At 52.7% G+C, this 14,347-nt stretch overlaps 5 protein-coding genes across 5 annotated transcripts; 3 read left to right on the forward strand and 2 right to left on the reverse strand.

The window, feature by feature from the left end:
- Positions 1 to 731: 731 nt before the first annotated feature.
- On the forward strand, positions 732 to 2,850 carry CAR2 (ornithine aminotransferase; the record flags this gene model as incomplete). The annotated part of the gene is made up of 4 exons (XM_007813146.2): positions 732 to 831; positions 1,233 to 1,844; positions 1,939 to 2,640; positions 2,713 to 2,850. The coding sequence occupies exons 2-4, from the start codon at positions 1,347 to 1,349 to the stop codon at positions 2,848 to 2,850; spliced, it is 1,338 nt and encodes a 445-aa protein (XP_007811337.1). The 5' UTR covers positions 732 to 831; positions 1,233 to 1,346.
- A 152-nt stretch (positions 2,851 to 3,002) lies between these two features.
- J3458_008875 (uncharacterized protein) lies at positions 3,003 to 3,496 on the reverse strand (the record flags this gene model as incomplete). Its single annotated transcript, XM_066119441.1, has 3 exons — positions 3,003 to 3,161; positions 3,237 to 3,294; positions 3,354 to 3,496. The coding sequence occupies 3 exons, from the start codon at positions 3,494 to 3,496 to the stop codon at positions 3,003 to 3,005; spliced, it is 360 nt and encodes a 119-aa protein (XP_065975236.1).
- A 1,291-nt stretch (positions 3,497 to 4,787) lies between these two features.
- On the reverse strand, positions 4,788 to 5,541 carry J3458_008876 (uncharacterized protein). The gene has a single exon (XM_066119442.1). The coding sequence runs from the start codon at positions 5,528 to 5,530 to the stop codon at positions 5,177 to 5,179; it is 354 nt and encodes a 117-aa protein (XP_065975237.1). The 5' UTR covers positions 5,531 to 5,541; the 3' UTR covers positions 4,788 to 5,176.
- A 3,785-nt stretch (positions 5,542 to 9,326) lies between these two features.
- ATG1 (Serine/threonine-protein kinase) lies at positions 9,327 to 12,401 on the forward strand (the record flags this gene model as incomplete). The annotated part of the gene is made up of 3 exons (XM_007813147.2): positions 9,327 to 9,455; positions 9,625 to 12,184; positions 12,244 to 12,401. 3 exons carry the CDS (start codon positions 9,327 to 9,329, stop codon positions 12,399 to 12,401), a joined length of 2,847 nt encoding a protein of 948 aa, XP_007811338.2.
- A 1,361-nt stretch (positions 12,402 to 13,762) lies between these two features.
- J3458_008878 (uncharacterized protein) lies at positions 13,763 to 14,068 on the forward strand (the record flags this gene model as incomplete). The annotated part of the gene is made up of 1 exon (XM_007813148.2): positions 13,763 to 14,068. The coding sequence occupies one exon, from the start codon at positions 13,763 to 13,765 to the stop codon at positions 14,066 to 14,068; it is 306 nt and encodes a 101-aa protein (XP_007811339.2).
- Between the last annotated feature and the right edge of the window lie 279 nt (positions 14,069 to 14,347).

The raw sequence follows: 14,347 nt of genomic DNA on the forward strand, positions 1-14,347 counted from the left end.
GCCCCGTAGGCCATTCCGGGGTTGACAGCCACAATGGAGCAGCGCCGGAGCGCAGACAGGAGTCAGCTCGCTCCGTCTTCAGCTCCTCGGTGCGGTACAAAGTTGCTCAGCGCAGAGGCCCAAACCTTGGTGAGACTGGTTGTTGCCTGTGAGGGACTGGTCGGACGAACTCAGGCGCCCGTCAACAGTCATCTCCGCCAGCATCTACAGAGTAAATATGCCACACGGGAACATCAAGCGGCCAAAGCTAACGGTGGCCAGTGGACGATAGATACTACTACTCGCCTCGCCAGACGCCCGCCAGCATCGATTGGGACAACGGGGGCATGTCATAACGGCGCCCGTGTGGGCCGGTTGGCTTCGGCATTCTTCTGGCTCATCTTGCCAACCTCTGCGGCGAACAACGACCACGGCGACTAGCATCATCTCCACGCAGGCGCCAGGCATGGACCACCGAAGCCAGGCGAAGCCTCAAGTGCTAGCAAGCCCCGTGCCCGCCAAGGTGGTGGCACCACAGATGTTCCGGTCCAGCCAACCCTGAGCCAACGCCTTGTCTCTTTCACGACGCCGGGCCTCCGCTCTGAGCGTCCACTTGCACTTAGGGGTATAGCGGCGGACAAACTTCGTCGGAGGCAAGTGATGAGTTTTCTCGTCTCGTGCCACATATAAATTGGAAGGGGGAATGCCTTTGAGGAACCCCGCCCAGAAAACTCTGCCTGTCTCGCCTGTATCCTGTTACGACCATCCAGCATCGTCTTACAGCAAGTCTTCACCTTGAGCCGTCTACGTTGACCAAGGCGCCTTGCCCAAACAAGCAACCGCTTTTATAAGGTACGCAGCCTAGCTCTTAGCACGAACCGCTCCGAGTTTCCGAGTCCCCAAGTTGCTCAAACCCCGGACCACTGCAGGTACCTCTCGTGTTACGCTGTCGGCTACTCGAGAGGTAGTTTCGCCAGCAGGCATTTTGCCAGACATTATGTACGAACATGGAGTAATACCGGGTTGATTTGACCCTTTTTGCCTTGTGCCCAGCCTGTGCGGAACAGCCTTTGGCTTCTCTACGTTTCTGATGTGGTCCTTTGGCAGCCTTCAATGCTTACTGGCGGTGTCGGCGGCCGCCGCTCCATAATAAAACCCAGACATCGTTTGCTGTTCCACCATTGATTGCCATTTTCGCCGTCGTCATTCACCGTTTTCTCTTCTTTGTTTTACTAATGCCCCAGTCGCTGCAGCTGTCCATCTAACGCTCTTGGAGTCCGAAATTGACACCTCCCTGAGGAGATCGAAAGAGGTCGTCCAGCTATTTTACATTTTTTTTTCAATTGGGAATCTTCTATTCTTTCAAAATGGCTCCCCATGCAGAGGCCGGTGTCTCCGCCGTCTCGGGCACCACCAACGCCCGGTATCACGCCGCTTCGACCGAGGCCGCAATCAAGGCCGAGAACGAGTTCGCCGCCCACAACTACCACCCTCTCCCCGTCGTCTTCTCCAAGGCTCGCGGCGTAAATGTCTGGGACCCCGAGGGTCGCCAGTACCTTGATTTTCTTTCTGCCTACAGTGCCGTGAACCAGGGCCATTGCCACCCCGAACTGGTCAAGGCTTTGACTGAGCAGGCCAGCCGCCTGACCCTGTCCTCGCGAGCCTTCTACAACGATGTGTTCCCCAAGTGGGCTGAGAAGATTCGTAGAGTCTTTGGCTACGAAATGGTCTTGCCAATGAACACTGGCGTTGAGGCTACCGAGACTGCCGTCAAGATTGCCCGGAAGTGGGCTTATAAAGTGAAGGGAGTTGAGAAGGACAAGGCTTTGGTCTTCTGTGTCACCGACAACTTCCACGGCCGCTCGGTACGTTGCGACTGCCATTCAATCCGTGCCGCCCACTGCTATTCAATTATATCAGTGCGTAACTATATTTGCTAACTGTAATCGATGCTCGCAGATGACTGCTGTCACCCTGTCCACCGACCCCGAGTCCAAGGACAACTACGGCCCTTACATTCCCAATATCGGCGCCGCTAGCCCGTCCACCGGCAAGCCCATTCGGTTCAACAATGTCGCAGACCTCGAGGAAGTACTTGAAGCTCACGGGAAGCAGACTGCCGCCTTCCTAGTCGAGCCCATTCAGGGTGAGGCTGGTGTCGTGGTTCCAGACGAGGACTACCTTGTCAAGGTTCACGCTCTCTGCAAGAAGCACAACGTTCTCCTCATCTGCGACGAGATCCAAACCGGTATCGGCCGGACTGGCCGCATGCTTGCCTCTGAGTGGTCTGGCATCAAACCCGACATGGTTACCCTAGGCAAGGCCATCTCTGGTGGCATGTATCCCGTGAGCGCCGTCATGAGCTCCAAAGAAGTTATGCTGGTCGTTGAGCCTGGCACTCACGGTTCCACGTATGGTGGTAACCCACTGGGATGCGCCGTCTCTATGCGAGCTTTGGAGCTCATTGAGGAGGAGAACATGATTGCAAACGCTGAGCGCCTCGGTAAAATCTTTCGCGACAGTCTTGCCGCCCTCAACAACCCGATCATCAAGACGATCCGTGGCAAGGGTCTCTTGAATGCCATTGTCATTGACGAGGCTGCTGCATCTGGCCGCACTGCTTGGGATCTCTGCATTCTCCTCAAGAACAAAGGCCTACTGGTCAGTTGATACACAAACCAGCCACTGGCGATGACAAACACACATGAACGCTAACAGTTTTTTCCCTTTTAGGCCAAGCCAACTCACGGAGACATAATCCGCTTCGCCCCTCCCCTGGTCATCACCGAGACTGAGCTTCGCAAGGGTTTGAGCATTATTACTGCGGCCATCAATGAGCTTCCTACCGTTGAGAAATCTCATGGTCACTAATAACAAGCCAAAAACAGATGCTACTTACCCGGTAGCATGAAGCGCAAAGCTCAAAATTTTGAGTGCGTGGTTTTGAGAAATGGATGACATGCATGCTTGTGACATCTTTTTAGTATTATTTGCTTTGTCGTACCACAGATACCCCCCTAGGCTCAAGAAGATGGGTCAGGGCTTACGGCCGCCTTCATAGATAGCCGGCCATTGGCATCGTGAAGGCGCAATGGGAAACGGAATACGCGATATTTGGATGTACCATTGACATGAAACACCGGCTTTGTTCGAACATCGGAGGAGTAATAGAGGTCTCCAGACTGGCGCGAATGGTGTTATTTTTCTGTTTTGGGATGTGGTATTGGGACCATTATATAGCGTGGAAATTTACTTACAAACGATGGGGGATACGTGCCGTGTCTTTCTTCTCCATCTGGATGTGTGCGTAGATATCTGGTTGCGTCAATCATCAAGGTGCCATGTAGTCTCGGAGTAAGGAGGAGGCCACATACGAAGGATTAATGACAGCGAGTCTGACTTGCAGGTTTGCATGGTCACTATCTACCTGCGATGGCCGATGCAACTGTTCAAGGCTTCGTCGTACAAGTCTTAAAAAATCGGCTGCGAGGATGTTCGATGTTTTCCTCATCATCATTATGACTGGTCATCTCCAAGCCGCTGCAAGCACAGGTCGAAATGGAGACATGACTTTGACCCCGTGCTTCTTGTCGTGCTTGCTTCTTGCCAAAGGTAAGGAGAGTGTTGCATGCATGGCCTAGGGAAACACGAGAAGTGAGATTATAGCTGTTTGCAATGAAACAGAATCGACCAGGTGGGTATTTACCATGCAAAGAGGAAGAGTTAAAGGCGCATAGAGATGAGGAGACTTATACGCGACACTGGCGGCCAGTCATGCCCAGCGACAACCCGACAAGCGGCCACCACCTTGTGACCCGGTGCATTTCCACATTGAGCGCAGCAACATAGTACGAGGTATAGTTCAATCTACGACGACGTACGGAGTACAGCACGGGCGCTGCCATTGGAGGGTATCTACGTGAGTTCCGGCCGCCCAATATTTGGGATGCGGAGTGTCGGCTTCGGTGTCCCAATAAGACGGAGCCATGTATTCCCGTCATATATCACCGTTGGCAGCAGAACAAGGTAAACCAACTGCGTTGCTTAGCGGCCATCCATTATTATTATTGCGAGTGAGCTGGCGACGCACCTGATGGCTTGCGCCAATACTCATCAGCAATTGGCCCAAGGCATGACATGCCATAGCTTTCAGTCTGGTTTGCACGTGGCCAGGAAACCAGGTGAACCCTCTTCGAGAGAACGAAGACGGTCACACAAAAAATGGGCGTGGCCACGCCACAGTATTTTGTGCGTTATACCCCTTATATCCCTTGCGACAAAGACAACAGCTTGTAGAATCCCATCATGGTCAGGATCAGGTGATGGGGCTTTCCAAACACGCTATGCTTTAGGTTCGTTCGGGGTGCTTCGTAGGTAGTGATGTCAATAGGAGGCGGAATGGCGCCAAAGTTGTGTCGCGTTGCGGTGTGAGTGTGGTGGATGACGCACATCATGATGCTTTGTGAGCGCGAGCTGGCACAGGAGCGAATCACAGCAACGCGTTGTTTGTTCTTGTGTTGTTTATTGACAGCTAAACCTTAACCAGAGCGTGAACAGAGCTTGGCCAGCCGTTGTGGAACTTTATAAACCGTCGACTTTGCCAAAGTAAAGACTAATTAATGATTGATGGGTTTGTCATTCGTACACAAGCTCAGGGGAATCACCGAAGAGTAGCGAACGAGGCTGGCTGAAGACAATTTTATTGGTACTCCATAGGCGCTCGGCAGTACTCCCTCCGTAGTTGCAGTGATGAGGACATTTTCTGACACTCCAAGTTAAAAGTGACTTCTGTACTCCTTACGTCGGCGGTTCGTACCCATGGAGAGCAGAATGTCTCGGCCGTAAAGGGAGGCGCTCACGGCGCGGAACAAACCGGCGTGTGGCTGGGGGGTAGACTGAGTGTCCGAGATCTCGGTTCATTTGGGGTTGAGATACCGTACTTGGGCTTAATTGGTCTAGCTCATTCGCTTGAAGCATCAAGTCTATAATGAGGCGACTTGCATATGTACGTATGTAGGCCAGAGGATAACCGGATCGTGTCCGTCTGTTCAAAATTCGGGGAAAGCAAAAGCAGTGATTGCAATGAAGAATGCAAGCTTGGTGCTCCTGGTATATTACTGGTAGTTGTTCCGTCTGTGCAGCTGAAGCTATGTTCAAGCGAGAGACGTTGAGCGTTGGTGTGTGAGCTGCAGTCGCGTTATCCTCCTGCATCTTGCATGAGGCACAGCGATAACGTATTCAAACTTTCGGTTCTTGTTTTTTTTCTTTCTTTTTTTCTCAAGCCCGCTAGCAGGATGACCGTAGTCAAATCAACCGACCACACGTATGAATCAATGGGAAATTGTACATACAAAAACCCTCGGGCTCTGTTCTTTAGGTACCCAGATCTGAAGCCTTTAATCAGTCTGTTCAGTTGTTTGTTTTGATGTTCCATGAGTGACAGGTGGTTGAGGAGGGCAATGATCCGCGGGAAAGTTGCATGAATGGCCGGCAGAAGGCGAGGTCGAAAAGAGATATCCCGAAGACAAGGCATCCAATACGAGCTAGGCATCTAGACAGGAGAACTGGTTTGTCCAGTCCAAAATGACCATGGGAGTGGTAGCTGGGTCCTTGGGTAGCAAAAATAAAACCTGTGACGGGTGCCTACATACACTATTGGTTTAACTGGACGTGTTTGATCTGGAACCACGCCCCATTGTAGGAAAGTTCCTACGGGTGAACTGTGGTGATTCCACAAGAGCGCCCTGTAACTCAGCCCAGTTGGTCGATATGCCTGGTCTGACTCGCTTGATGCTCCATCGTTACCAATGCTAGTGTTTCAAGTGTTATTTCTCCGGGAAATGGTTTGAATTGACGAACACGCGGGTTGAAGTCCACGTTCATGTAGGTTGGCAAGTTGCTGGCTCGCCTTGTGCCTTTGCTATACTCCGTACTGCCGATGCATATTGCTCGAGTCAGGCAATCAGGGTCTACCCACCACCATCTGCATCGAGATGTTTGCCGGCACACCCTGCATTCTGTTAGTTTGTTTGGCGCTAGGGCCTGAAGTCGCTGAATAAAAGAGCACGACGGGAGGCGGCCGGCTTGTTATTCAAGAAAGAATTATCATGAGTGGACATGGGGGCTAGTAAGACAAGGAACGGGGTTCAGGACATCTGGTCGCAATAGTGTGTACCCGGTACACTCTGTTGACGCCCTGGGATGTGTACTCCGTAAGAGTCATGGCTCTGTTGCCTTGATTCTTGGCCACCTCTGGATGCACGAGCAGCCGGCTGCAGTTAAGCAGACGATGGATGATGTTCAAGGATGGAGTGAGTGATGGCGAGAAGACTGCAAAAGATGATGTGAACCAACGATGGAAAGTCAGGCGCTGGCGTGCGCGTACTCGCCTTCAAGTTGCAACTTTGCAACAGATCTGGAAGGAGCGAGCCATCTGCTTAGCGATTGCATGTTCAGTGCCCACTATGTTGTCATGCTGCCACTGCCGTTGAATTGCAACTAGGAGTCGATTTCTCGGCCGCGAGGCACCCATGCAGTTCCGCCTTTCCTCCGGGTTGAGCCTCTCACATCTTCACATCTTCAGCCACGCTAGTATGTACGTCAAGTACTGCTCTGTACGATAGTTGCAATCTACCCCAAATAGCTTGAATACTAAGTGCCTAGGCAGAGATAATCGCGAACTCTGCCGCATCATCCAAGAGCCGGCTAGTGGCAGGCTCCATGTCCGCGTCAGATGCCTTTCCTTACCACAGCCAGCGAGAAGGAAGCTAGCTGGTGACTAAGTTACTTGGGTAAATGCATTGAAGACTGGCTGACTGCTGGCTTGCAAACTGGACGCCCAGTTCGGTGGTCTGCCAGGGAAGACCTAGGTACTTAGTAAGTAGGCACTCGCATCTGGTAGGTCCAGTCTGTGATGGGGGCCCAATGCGGTGCTTTGGCGAGTTACCTACCTAGGTACCCAGGGCCTTGAGAGATCGAAATTTGAGAGGGCAGAGGGGCACAACAATCGGAGGACATCTGCATCTAGATTGTAGTGCTCGAGAGATGAGCGATGACGGACAAGAGTTTCAAACCTTGTATCTTGATATCGTAGTTGCATGGTGGCCAGGTCAAGTTGTGCTAGTGCGCAACCCGAGGGCACATGCTAAAGTCCTCGACGTTTTGATGACGTGGGCAGGCTCGTTTCAGTGTGCTGTTCATTGCTAAGTGCTGCTGGACGCTGCTGGACGCTGATGGGCCAGGTGCCATTCCAAGTTGTAGCACGACCAGGTTGTTAGGAGCCAGGCACTTGGTGGTCTATAGTACTTGTAGGTGCCTCCTAGGTGCCTCCCTAGGTACTTCGGGTACGTACTTAAGTAAGCAGGTACCTACCTGCATGTAGGTCCATGGGCCAGGCTGGACTGGCCCCTCTGACACGCAGGAGGACGCACAGGGCGCTGCGCCTGGCTGGCACTGGGACATGGAGGCTCCAGCATTGATTTGGTCCCAGCGTGACTGCTCTCAGGTGCCCCGTCCGCTGCGCCCGTTGCCCAAGTGCCCAAGTGCCCAGTGCCATGTTGCCGATGGCTACTGAAGCACTTCGTGGGCTGCACTAACCCGGATGGAACCTGTCACGAGCCCGTGGGCCTGTGGGCTCGGCGTCACGCCCCAGTGCCTCGTCCTTGCACCAGACAACACGGAGTAGTGACAACTGGGCGCTGGACGTGTAGACATGTAGACATACCAAGCGTAGACGCATGCCTACAGGTACTTCCATGTATGTGGAGCTCCTCATCCACGTCCATCATTTTTGCCGGCGCGGACACTTCGCTGACATCTCCTGAGCTACCAGGAAAATGGTCAAATGGACGACATTAGCATCGTCCATTATCTGCGGTGCCTCAATCTCCACGTTTCGTGTCTTTTGATGTCGTGCTGTGCTCCGTCATCACGCTTCTTCTTCCTCCTGTGTCTCCCATCTCCATCCCTCCATCTGTATCCCGCTTCCCTCGCCCAGATTTCATGCTTCTTTTTACCTTTTTCCTTTCTCCACAGGCAGCCAGCATACGCAATTTGTCTTCCTTTGCCTCACAATTTCGGCAGTGCCTTGGCTTTAGACCTTGACCATTTCACAGACGCATCCACCCCCGCTGCGCACCGCACACTGCCCATGGCCATCGCCCTTCACCCACTGTGCATCCGCCATCCGCCACAGCTTGAGCCTGAGCCAGCCTGAGCCACCCGGCTCCCTCAGGCGCCCACCCATCCGATCCAGTCGTACATTCATTCATCTATTCATTCATTCCCTCATCCATCGTTTTATTCTGTTCGTCTGTTCCTCTAACGAGCGGAAGTGGATCGACCTTCTTCTGCCTCCTTGGCGGCGGGAGCACGAGCACCAGAGAGGGCCCCAGACCACCATACCACAGCACCACCACACACTGCCTGCGTGCGTCTTCACGCCTGGCGCCTCCAGCTTGCTGTCTGGGTACCGAGTACCAGCTGCCTACCTGGTAGGTACGAGGGTACTTGTTACGGGACCCATCCAGTCTGGCTTGGCTTGTCTTGTCTTATCTGCCATTGCCGCCAGATTAGGACCCCTCGTCTGTCCTATCTGTCACTCCTTCCTAGGCTCACCAACTTGGACTTCAACATCCTTCGTCTGATCATCAAGGTGTGCTTTTTGCAACTGAGCACTCCGAACATCCATTATTACTTCATAATACCACCCTGTCCCCTGCCTATCGCTGTCGCGAACCGTTTCGAATCGCTGCCACGTTCCGCATAGCTCTCGTTGTCGTTGGACTGCCCGTGTCTCACTCAGTGTTAGTCATTTTTGCACCCCACACCTCGAGCTTGATCTCTACGTCCTCAACATCACGGCAACTTCCCCGGCACGTTTTCCAAAAAGCAAAGGCGTCATCCCATCTTGTTGCGCCTCTACATTTCGCTGCTATGCAACGCCGCGCTCCCTACCTAGTCTACAAGCGTCTTCTTCATATCAACGCAACGTACTGACTGCAAGGTGCTTTGTAGCCTTTTTCTTTGCCTGACCTATCGGCTACCTACTGCCAATTCGGCAGTGTCTACGCATCCTAGACTGCTTTCTTCACACCGACTTACTCATCTCGTTGCCTTCGGTCCTGTTTCTGCCTTACTCTCGTCGACCTCTGCGCCTCTTCTCTCATCTACAGACGGATTCCTCAAACTCCTAGGTCGCTCTCCCATCATTTTTCTTATCCTTAGCAAGCTGCATATCGAGTATATGACGACCACAAATTTGGCAATCGATTTTCAAATCTTGTAGGCCCACGGGCTCTCACCGACATCGGCTGTCTTCCTGTCATCGACAAGCTCATCAGGAAGCCATGGCGAGTCGTCAAGATGGACCGTCCTTCAGCTCTAGGAGGCTGAACGGACGGGCTATCGGCCAATTCGTTATCGACAAGGAGATTGGCAAGGGTAGCTTTGCACAGGTGTATGTGGGCTGGCATAAGGTGCGTTACGAGCTGCTGCAGTTAAACAACGAGATCACAGCGATTGGATGGATGAGCCTCAGCCTGCTTGCCCTATCCCTCAGTTGCGACTCGTTACTCCGCCAAATTGGCGAATTACTCCGTCCCTTCTTCCGTTCCCAGTACTAACTGCCGATGTGCTCTGACACAGGACTCGAAAGCCGCCGTTGCCGTCAAATCTGTTGAGCTCGAACGACTAAATAAGAAGCTAAAAGAGAACCTCTATGGAGAAATCCAGATTCTCAAAACATTACGGCACCCTCACATTGTGGCACTTCATGATTGCCTTGAATCATCCACCCACATCAATTTGATTATGGAATACTGCGAACTAGGAGACCTGTCGCTCTTTATCAAAAAACGAGACAAGCTGTCTACACATCCTGCCACCCACGATATGGCTCGAAAGTACCCTAGCGCACCAAACTCGGGTCTTCACGAAGTAGTTATTCGTCACTTTTTGAAACAACTGGCGAGTGCACTGGAGTTTCTTCGCAGCAAGAATTACGTCCACAGAGATGTGAAACCTCAGAACCTCCTCTTACTTCCATCACAAGCTTTTAGAGCTCAGAGAGCTCTCCCCATCATGTCCGCCAGCCATGACTCCTTAATACCCGTTGCTGGCCTGGCTTCACTGCCGATGCTCAAGCTTGCAGATTTTGGCTTTGCCAGAGTGCTTCCATCAACATCTCTGGCTGACACACTGTGCGGCTCTCCTTTGTACATGGCTCCTGAGATTCTTCGCTATGAGCGATACGACGCCAAGGCCGATCTGTGGTCTGTAGGCACGGTTTTGTACGAAATGATGACTGGTCGGCCGCCTTTCCGGGCACGAAACCACGTCGAACTCCTTCGCAAGATAGAGGCCTCTGAGGATGTCATCAAATTCCCAAGGGAAGTCGTCATCAGCGCCGAAATGAAGGCCCTTGTCCGAAACCTGCTCAAGCGAAGCCCTGTGGAGCGTCTAAGCTTTGAGAATTTCTTTTCCCATCCAACAGTAACGGGTGAGATCCCTGGATTAGTGGAAGACGACATTCCAAAACCTCCCAAACGAGAACTACAGCCGATTCCCCAAGGAGAAGAATACCCTCCATCTTCCCGAGCACCTTCTGCTCGCCACTTAGGTTCAGACAACCCACGGGAACAAGTAGCATCGCAATCCCCACGAGAAGCCGCACCTCGATCACCGCCACAGGGAAACCACGGTGATAGTCCAACCAGACGTCAATCTACGGATTTACAACAGCCTGGGAACTCTCCTCGCGATGCGGGAGCTGGTCTGGGTATCCATCGACCATCACTTCAGCATGCTTCATCTTCACCCAATCAACCTCGTGTCTCCGATAGATCATCTCGAGAGCAACCAACTTCACGAAGCAACCCATCCCATGAATCGTCTCCCAGAGTGTTGAGGCAGTCATCCAACGGCAAGAAGATCACCGAAGAGGAGAAGGCAGCGCAGGATGTGATGTTTGAAAGAGATTATGTCGTGGTCGAGCGTAGACATGTTGAAGTGAATGCTTTGGCCGATGAACTGGCTGCAAATGAAAGGCTGTCTGGCCAAGGCTCCGACCCCCGTTCCGCACAGATGGTACGGCGAAGCACGCAACAAGGGGCACCGACATCAACAACTGGTGCAATCCCGGCACCGTCCTCTCGCACCGCCCTCGTAGCCCAGGGTCGCACGGTACACGACCGCAGGTCATCCTACGAGAAGGCGTTGTCTGCTAGTCCTGGCTCTGCCTCCAGTGCCATTTCCAAGGCCATTCAGGATGCCAGTCTGAGGCTGTTTGGCTTTAAAGTCGCTCCAGTCCGTGGTAAGGGCCATTCGCCTCCCATGTACCAGCCTTTCCCAGCATACCCAACGCCGTCTTCTCCCGGTGGCCTCATCGGAGATGGGAAGAGCTCCCCGTCAGCAGATGAAGACGCGAGAACTAAGGATGCCATGACGGAATATGCTGAACGAAGCGACTGTGTATATGGATTCGCTGAAGTCAAATTCAAGCAGCTTGTTCCCATGGCACCTTCAATGGATCATGGTCTCGGCGGCGTTGGTATAGACCAACTCTCCCAAGATGAAGATGGCCTCACCATTGAAGCTGTTGTTGCGCTATCTGAAGAGGCATTAGTGCTGTATGTCAAGTCCCTTACCCTGCTTGCTCGGGCAATGGATCTTGCCAGTGTTTGGTGGTCCAAGAAGGGTCGAGGTGATGGTGGCGGTGGTGTATCTGCCGCGGCTACGGATAATATCGCTCAAAGCATCAATGCTATCGTGCAATGGGTGCGACAGCGCTTCAACGAGGTATTGGAGAAATCAGAGATTGTGCGATTCAAGTTGATGGAGGGTCAAAAGATGCTACCAGAGGATCAACCCAGTTATCCATCGAACCAAGGCGCGGACGCCTTAATCTCGTCATCCGGGTCAACAGCGAAGCAAGTGTATCTGACTCCAGGCATCAGCGCGGAAAAGCTTATGTACGATCGTGCTCTGGAGATGAGTCGTGCGGCTGCGATCGACGAGGTGACAAATGACAACCTTCCTGGCTGCAAGATTTCCTACAGAACTGCGATTCGCATGCTTGAAGCAGTTCTGGACAATGACGATGATGAAGTTTCTCGAAGACTGTCTTCTGGTAAAGAGCCGACCAGAAGCTTACCCAAAGAGGCTGGGAGTGAACTGGACAGCGATGAAGAGGCTCATGTACGAAAGAGTAAGTAAATTATCACCCAGATCGGAGGTCTGCGGGCAGGACGCTAACTTAGAGGCCAGTGATCCAGATGATTAAGGGCCGCCTTGCAGCCGTTGTGAAGAAGCAGCAAATGATTGCCGACGCCAACACCAAGGAACAACAAGCTCAGGTGCAAGCTGCACGTCGACGTAGTGGCGACGCAACACCCCGCAGCGTGCCATCGCATGGCTCGGCATAAAAAGAGGCACGCGCATCGAAGAAGAAGTTGGCCAGATCTCAAAATGAAAACCGGAAGCAAAACAATACAGAGACGAAACAAAATAACAGTTGAACAGCCCCGCGGCTAGAAGATATTATACTTTGGTTTTCTCGTCTTTTTTTTTTTTAAATGTCGATACCAAAATTTTCTTTCCATCTTAACACGTTGACACTGGCCTGGTTTTTTTTTTTCTTTTTTCTTTTTTTTTTCCCGTTTGTGGTGGCGTTTGGACCTTTGGCTGCAAAGACTATGCATTAAACAGCCTTGGCATATTCCTTGCTCAGTACCACTAGCGAGTATGTCGATATAAGATTTGGAGATTGTGTTTGGACTTGTGATAGGGAACAAAGGCTCAATGGTCATGGATTGGCGTTAGGGAATTGGATCTGAATTTGGTTGTTCGTTCGAAGTATAGTGTGGGAAATCACTCAGAGAGCTGATGATGGCAGATGTTTGCATGCATCATGTTGGCAAAGTAAGCCCATGGGCGTTTGTTGCCGTGTATAGCGGACGGTATACAAGGATATACCGGAATCCCGAGTTGCACATGTCTTTCCCTTTGGTATGCATTCAGTCTGGAGGCCTCTGTCAAAGGTCTGGCAGTGCCAGCAAGGCATTTTGTATCTCTTAACACATGACTCTGAATAGCAGATGACGTGGCGGGTTGGCCCGTGCAATCTATCACTGCTCTAGCGTAATACTCTGCCATTGTGTTTGGACGTGATCTTTGCACCGTGAGATTCATCGGGTGTCTACTATTATTTTGAGGGCAGCTGCCTCTGGAACTCCTCATCCGTGGCTAAGGAATATGGAGTGCATACATGTTGGTTCTAATATGGCGAGGCTTATGACATGAAGGCAGGGTTATAACCAACGAGTTCTGAGAGACCAGGCATGAAGAACAGACGCCTAATTTGCATCGTGGCAGCGCCTATAGACAAGGACGGAGCATTGCTGTGGACTGACGCTGAGCACGTCTGGACGTCCACGGGATATCTATGAACAGTGTCCTAGCAGCGTCCCTGGCCCTGAGGTCGGTAGTCGGTATTCGGTATTCAAACGAGCGTTCCGTGAAAGTGGCATCAAAGAGCATGGTGTCCCGCTCGGGGCACTGGGTGTAACACTGCGTGCGAGCTTGTATATTGCTCAGCAAAGGCAGAAGCGCGGCTGTGAGTGGGAGCCGTCCAGACTTGATATATAACCCGACGACAGCCAAAAATGCGTGGGAATATTTGACAACCTGACATTTTTGCCATCTGGGCCTTGAGGAGGCAGCACCACTGGTCTTTCCCTTCGTTCCTTTTTTTTTTTTCGCAACCCTCATTTGAAGCATCTACACCATGGGCAGTGCTGCGCGGCGCTCCGGCTCACAGCCGGTTGACAAGGGTGGCCAAGATGCCGACGCGGCCGTTCAACGGGCAGGACTGCCGCTTTACACCAACGCGCTTGGCCTGGCGTCCGACTTTGAAGCGTACATGTCCTCTCTGGGCCGGACTCGCCAGCGCCTCCTTGCGGCCGTCCACTCGCGCCAGCGGGCTTTCATGGCGGAGCTCGAGTCCGAAACTGCCGCCGGCGCGGCCCTTTACCGATCCCTGTTTGAGGAGCAGCGCGAGCAACTGTCGCAATGTGTTCTCCGGGCCCGCTAGGCGCGGGAACGGGAGCGGAGGAGGGAGGCCTGTGAGAGGCGGAGGGCGCTACGGGTGTCGGGGGACCTTGTGCTGGGCAGGATATGGGCGTTGATTGACGATGTCGATGGGCTTTGCAGGACCGGGGAGGAAAGACGCTGGGTCGAGAGGCTGGAGAGGGCGAACAGGGAGATTGAGGAGGTGTGGGAGGAGAATAGGAGCGTGGTGGAAGGGGCGGTGCCGAGGTATTTGGAGGGCGTCCCGGTTAGGATGATGATGAGGCCGCCGGTTGCGAGGGGG

Source organism: Metarhizium acridum, assembly GCF_019434415.1.
Source record: "Metarhizium acridum strain ARSEF 324 chromosome Unknown scaffold_141, whole genome shotgun sequence".
Taxonomy (NCBI): Eukaryota; Fungi; Ascomycota; class Sordariomycetes; order Hypocreales; family Clavicipitaceae; genus Metarhizium; species Metarhizium acridum.